We start from the raw sequence: 7124 nt of genomic DNA on the forward strand, positions 1-7124 counted from the left end.
CATATTTCGAAAACAATGGAACAATGACCTTAACGTTCGTATGATCAGATGTTTAACACTAGCGTCAGTGAATTACATAATAACATATTTTACATATAACCACTATTGTTGTAAGAGATAAGTTAATTTTAAAGACTGCTAGTCTCCATACAAAGTGGCGTTCCTTGACACTATCCAGTTTCAGTACAATTTTATGATGTCTTGATATTTATTTATTTTAACACTAACCACAGAAAGAGCTATAGTTATCTCTTAATTTTTTTTAAAAATTAGTTAAAAAATACAAGAAACTAAAAATGGCAGATTTAACTTTTAGAGTCTATAACAAAACAATTTTTTATCAAACATACGTGATGCGAGTGATACTTACTAAGTACAAATGTATACATTAACATCACCGGAGTCCCAAGTTATACTTATTGAGAATTAACAAGTAATGGTGCCGTTAAGAACATTCTTACGGTAAAGTCGCTTTGCTGCCTAAGACCTCCTCCTTGCTTCGTTCTCCTCAGTGCTGAGGGTCGTGACCTCCTAGTGGAGCACATGATTCCGTATGGCAGATTTCCAGCCTATCCGATCCCTTGCGACTTCTATTTAAGGCATCATGGACCTTCATGGATAGCGATTTGCTAAACTGGTCGTACCATCGCGTTGAACTGCGGCCCCTTCTCTGCCGCTGCTACTTGTAAACCAATAGTAAGGATTGGAAATATTCGCACGCTTGACGCTTCTGGTAAGCATCGGTAGCTCAGCTTCTATGGAAAGCACCACGTGATTAACGATCAGCCGTCATAGAAAATGGCGTGTCGGACGCCTCGGCCCGGGCTGAGGCCGGTGTGAGTCATCTTTAAAGGTGACGGTCCATTTCCAACGTCAGCTGCACTACTGTTCATTTTACTATGGAAATTGACAATAACAGCGACGCGTTCAGTATTAGTAAAGCAGCTGCGGTTAGAAATGGAATGTTACCCTTTAGCGGCGTGCGGTAGCGCGCTCTACAAGTTCTACAACAACGAAGAGAAAAGCGTATTCGAGATAGATAGTCTTTATTAAATAATTGTCTCTGATGTTGTCTAGTTTCTAAGCAGCTCGTCAAATCTAAACTTGAATAATTTCCATGTTAACCATATGTTATGTATGTTGTATATGTTATGAGTTATGAGTTATGACATTTGGCATTGACACTGATTTTTAGTATGTTTGTTTGTTTGTTTCCGTGATACATGTCAAAAACAGAGCTGCACTGCTAATCAAGCTCGCAGCAAATGATGATAACGAAAATTTCGTTATTTGTGTCTGTATCACTCTTGCATATTCGAGTGAATGCAAAGGAAACTAGAAGAACGACCTACATGTTGAATTTTCTGTTTATTTATTTAACGACAAATATTTTTGTAAATATTTTTATTAACAATTTATTTATTCCAAATATGGAAGATAATCTGCTTTGAAGTCTGAATCCTAACGAACCTTTATGATTTATATTAATTTCAAACATTACCTGTACAAAAAAGATGCATTTATACAGCATGTACGGTCAAGGGGTTTTATTTCAGTTCCATTTCGTAACTCATTGGTACGAGCCAGGATTTGAACCCGCGACCTCCGGATCGAAAGTCGGACGTCATATCCACTCGGCCACCATCGCTCAAGAATAGCTCATTTAAAGGTATTAGATTTATGCAAATTGAGGTGACTAAAAATTAATAAAAATTTTAAAAATACGGTGGTATGGAAGCCTCGGTGCCTGACTCGCAACCGAATTATTAAAATTAAATTAAGTACCGAAATCACTTTGTAATTATTTATATCGGTGGGCGAATCAAATTTTAGACGAAGCTAATCCTTCCAGCCGGCGTATTATGGATGGTTTTATCCACGAGATAAAATAACTGTCACTTTTTAACACTTTCGCCCAGGTATTTTGATGCGAAACACTATTTGTTTACTGTATACCGTATGACTATAAATAATGGCACATTACTGGTCTATTACACTCACTTTTTGTCCTCACACTATGTCCTTAAATCACTTTCATATTTGCAGTAATTTCATGTTTGTGGGCTTGTACGTACTAAGTTTATCATGTTTTGCTTTGCGTTGTCTAACAGTTTGTAAGTTAAAATATCTTCTATTTTCATGGTTCTATTAATAGGTACTCATAAACATAAATAGTGTCACGAATAAGTTTCTAAATCACAAGATATTTTGTCAAAATACTGTCTTTTTATTCTTTCTTTAATTCTATATCACTATATTTACACTAGAAACTAATTTGAATTATCAGTAGAAGTCGCAATCCTTGCTTGTGTGTAATTCAGCTAATCTTTCTTATTCTGAGTTCGCATGCTTACCTACATACAATTTCGTTGGAGGGGTACTGACTTGCAGTGATTGTGTCCGTGTCCGATTGTGACATTTGCTGCTAAAATCGGTTATATCACCCACCTGAGAGCTCACGAACGTCGCTTTCATTAATCAGAACATCAGTCGCCGTGGTCGAAACCGGCCTGGACAGTATTTCAATTGTTATCATGCTAAGCGGTACCAATATTCTTAGTAAACATAATCTTGGTTCTTCTCTTTTTCATTCAGCTATATTTTTCTAACAACGACATTATCTCAGGAAACAAGGTCTCCGGCATGTCGTTGCCCCAGACGAAATCTAAATGGTTCCATCTTTTTTGCCTCATCAAATGATACTCGACAATGTTCGGAAGGAGAAAGCGTAAATATTCCACGTCTCGAACTCTGGACAAGTTGTCATTTCTCCCCACTATAAGTGCTGTTTTCATTGTAACCTGTCGAAGATTATAATCAGGAGGCACTGTAAAACCATACCGTTTCATATTCTCTTGAGGGCCATAGTCAAAAAGGGCGAAGCGTTTACTTAAAGCTACTTGGTCGTAATGTTGCAAATTTTTCCTTGAACCCGCTGCTGGATAATGTCCTATAACAGTCGGGAAAAACTCTGCCTCTATACGTTTAGGATCATAACCTGCACCCTGTAGTATAATTACTTTAAAACACAATTCGTAACCAATGTCTTCCTTGTTGCAGATCAAATTCACAAGATTCTTCTCGATACCTTTCTCATTTATCAATTCTTCGATTTTCAAAGCGAGTAATACTTGGTTTAATAAAGGACCAAATTCAGTTACAGCGGATATGGGTAATATCAAATTGCTTAAGAATGCCACAGGAGCTAATGCTATGAAGAGTCTGAATTTATCATTGTATTCAGGCCTCTGCGATCCTAATACAAAATGATTCGTCGTTCCTTCAGAGTGTCCGATGCTTTGTAAGCTCTGTTCTCCCGTTGCATTTAAAATATAGTCTGTTATAGCTGCGAGATCGTATACGCCATGTTCATGGAAACTATAGTCCCAGAATGCCGGATCTGTGTCTGGATTAAGCTTGATATGTCGCCTGCCGTATTTATTGCCTCTAGTATTTCCTGCCCAGACATCGTAGCCTGTATTCGCTAATGTAATCGCTAAAGACCTCTTTCCTCTTATAATAAAAGTGTCTGCTGTATCATGTATGCCATGTAACAGTAAAACTGGAGGTTTCCTCTTTCCTGCTATATGAAACAGTGTCAAAACATAACCATCTTCAGTTACAACACTATGTTCTTCAGCCTTATGTCCGTATTTTTCACTCAGTTCAGTAAAGTTCAAAAGTGCATCTTCAGGCAAAGATCTTGGTATGAAAAGTGCGTTGGTTATAACACTGTTCACTGCGATCACTAAAAATATAACATACGAGTAAACCGTCATGTTTAACCGTCTGTGAAATATGTTATTTTGTACATAATTATTAAGGTGATCGTGCTACATCGGACGTGATACAGAACATAATGAAACTGGTTTTACTTCCTTATTCTTATTTATATGTCTTGCTATGATTCCGTATGGAAACCTTGATAATGTCCGACTGACTTCCCATTCAAATTATCCATTGTCTCGTTTTACTGAAGGAATCAATACTATGATGTATTTACAGACAAGTTGTTTGTACAGTCGCCATCAGATATATCGGAGCGGCCAAGGTGTTCACAATGTCTGAACACGCACTCTAACACCTTGACAATAGAGGCGTGTTCAGATATTTGTGAAGACCTTGGCCGCTCCGATATATCTGATGGCGACTGTACCAGTAATTTGCACCTTGAGATTAATATAAAGGATTATCGGTTTAGTCCAACAATCAGTGTCTAATTTAATCCTAGTAAGTATTGTGTTCAACTGTAATTTATGTTTTTTCAATTATCATAAATAGTTAAAGTTATATACCACTTTGTAATAAAAAAAAGGAATTCAAGGCCATGATTAGGTGGTACGAAAACATTCATAAGTGTGTAATACAAAGTAAAAATAATGACATTAAAAATGTCTTAGATAAAGAAAGCTTTAGGGCCCCCCCACATCTAGCGTCTCTCGAGCGTCGGCGTCTGGTCAGCGCTATGGAAAATGACGTCGCTGCGCAGTTGCGTCGACGTTGCGTCGAGCAGCGGCCATAGAGTTGTAGACGCCGACGCTCGAAAGACGCTAGATGTGGGGGGGGGGGGGGGGCTAAAGCTTTCTTTATCTAAGACATGACAATAAAATAAGAAAATTTGCTAGAAATGTAGTACAGCGATAAATATTACACTGATATTAGACTAAAGGGTCCCACAGATTACTAGTTCAGGCTGTCAGTCGCAAAGTTCATATTTCCGAACGACTGACAGGCTGATATCGTCCGGCGAACTGATAATCTGTGGGCCCCTTAAGACGCTGGCTAGACGCCGACGTTAGAAAGAAGTTTGCGTCGCCTTGTTGCTGATGTGAGAGCGCTAGTGAGAGTGGTAAGACGCTGATGCTAGTGTGGGCCTCGGTTGCCCTTAATACACTAGTCCAAAAGATTGGACTTTTAATAGTTGTTCTGTCAAATTCTTGTCAACCCACAACCCATAAGCCTTATTGCAAAGAGATAAGATCCACCATCGATGGTAAAACCGCCAGCACAGAGTTGGAGCGGAACTGCATTTTAATAGGTAAGTACGTAGAAAATACCTATTTCCTACCCTCTGCGGCTTTCACCTTTAACCGAAAAATACCAAGAGTCAACGAACTTAAATGTCATGGTCAACCAGATTCAGACCAGGAAGATCATTTTCAAACCCTTAACATTGAAAGTAAGTACCAAATTAATGAAATGTGACGTTGTACAGGTAAAGGTACATTATGTCGGTTGGCGCTTAAGTCGCGTAGCGTCGCATTACTTAGCGTCGTTAATAATAGCGTAAGCGCTAACCGCCATAAGGTTTTACCCGCGCAACGTCACAAATTACGAGATTTTTATGAGAACTTATTTAACCAAAATAACACATATTTACCTACGGAAAAAAACATGTAATAGGTACTTAAACGTTGATTTATCTAGGTAGTTATACTAGGTAGTCGGAGCATGAGAGAATACAAAGTACTAATTAAACTTTGTTTTTGTCACAAAAGTAGTATTAAGCATAAGTATTATCGCATCGCCGGGCTCATTAAAATTCTCAAATCATAAAGTTATACCTACACGAGTTGTAATTTTTTTGAATAGTGACGTTATCTATGAAAAGGGACCTTATTGTCGATGGCGCTTACGCCATTATTAACGATGCTCCAATATAAATACAATGCCGCGCGACGCTGTTCGGCGTAAGCACCATAGACAATAAGGTCCCTTTTCATTGATAACGCCCCTTATACATATTATTAATTTGTTTTATACCTATAGAATTATGACCGAATATATAATGTAGTAGGTAGTTATACTAGAAATATATTATGTTAATAGTTAATACATGTTAATAATCACATGTTGCTAGGCAGAGTGATCAGATGGCAGGTGGACCAAAATGTTGACGGATTAGTGGCCCCTTTCGGATGAAAGAAGCGCCTGGCTTCCGCTAGCTCGTTGGGTGGATGATATTCGAAAAATCACGGGGCACTTTTGGATGTGAGACTAGCCCAGGACCGGGATAAGTGGCGTACACGAAGAGCGGCCTATGCCACAGAATAAACAATTGTACTAAGTCCTGTCAGCAGTGGGAGACTGGAGGCTAAATGATGATGATGATGATGATCTTATGGTTGCTGTTTGCAAAAAAGAATACCACTGCACCCACGTTCGAGAATTTGTGTTTTGACCTAGTGGTTGACTAGTAGAGAAGGCCTTTGGGCATTAAGTTTACCATTTGTACTTTTGTATCATGTGCAATAAATTTTAAAATAAATAAAAATAAAAATGTTCCGAATTCTGTTATTAGAATCGTGTTATATAATAGTTCTCGTGCGTCTCGCGCGCCAATGAAATGCATGATATGTAACTAATAAATAACGTATTAGCTTAGCTTAGCTTTGACAAAGTGGAATAATTATTAATGAAGACAATAAAATGATGTCAATTTTCACTATTTAGTGAAGTCGGTTTTTTTATAAGATGTATAATAATATCAATAACAGTAAACACACTGTTACGTTTTATTAAACAGTATCGGAAACGCCGGCCGGCCTTGCCAACTGGTTTGGACTTACGTAAGATATGAATAAGTATGATAATTAGTGATATGCGAGCTAAGCGACCTAGGCCTAGGACAGGCAAGGTGATAAATGTCAAGGAATCAAACTACGTCATCAGGCTCATCAGGTTCATAACAGCTTTTACAGTGCATATGGTGCTACTTTACCGCCCTAGAGCGGTAATTAGCACAATAAGTGCCTAATATGTCGAAAATTTAAAGGGCCATATGTACTGTAAAACGTTATACAATACACGTGCGAAAAGATAATTCGCAAGTCGTGTCGATTTAAAACACTCCCTTCGGTCGTGTTTCAATTTATCGCCACTCGTTACAAATTTTCTACTTTTCGTACTTATGTCGTATTGTACCCTACTATTACAAGGCCATACTCGGCGGGATTCTATTGGCCTTATTATATTTGCCAACCAACTTATCATATAATGTTAATATAGCAAATCGTGAAAATCCAGCACGTTTTTATTTGCATCAATTACGTTAGTAACACACCTATTAGTCTGCTACTTATCTTTATTTATTTTAATAATAAACTGATCGGCGATTGGTTCTA

The 7124-nt window shown here is 38.0% G+C and overlaps 1 protein-coding gene across 1 annotated transcript; it reads right to left on the reverse strand.

The window, feature by feature from the left end:
* Positions 1-968: 968 nt before the first annotated feature.
* On the reverse strand, positions 969-3865 carry LOC134669389 (lipase 1-like). The gene has a single exon (XM_063526909.1). It carries the CDS (start codon positions 3777-3779, stop codon positions 2592-2594), a length of 1188 nt encoding a protein of 395 aa, XP_063382979.1. The 5' UTR covers positions 3780-3865; the 3' UTR covers positions 969-2591.
* Between the last annotated feature and the right edge of the window lie 3259 nt (positions 3866-7124).

The sequence above is a fragment of the Cydia fagiglandana genome, chromosome 12 (genome assembly GCF_963556715.1).
Source record: "Cydia fagiglandana chromosome 12, ilCydFagi1.1, whole genome shotgun sequence".
Lineage (NCBI taxonomy): Eukaryota > Metazoa > Arthropoda > Insecta > Lepidoptera > Tortricidae > Cydia > Cydia fagiglandana.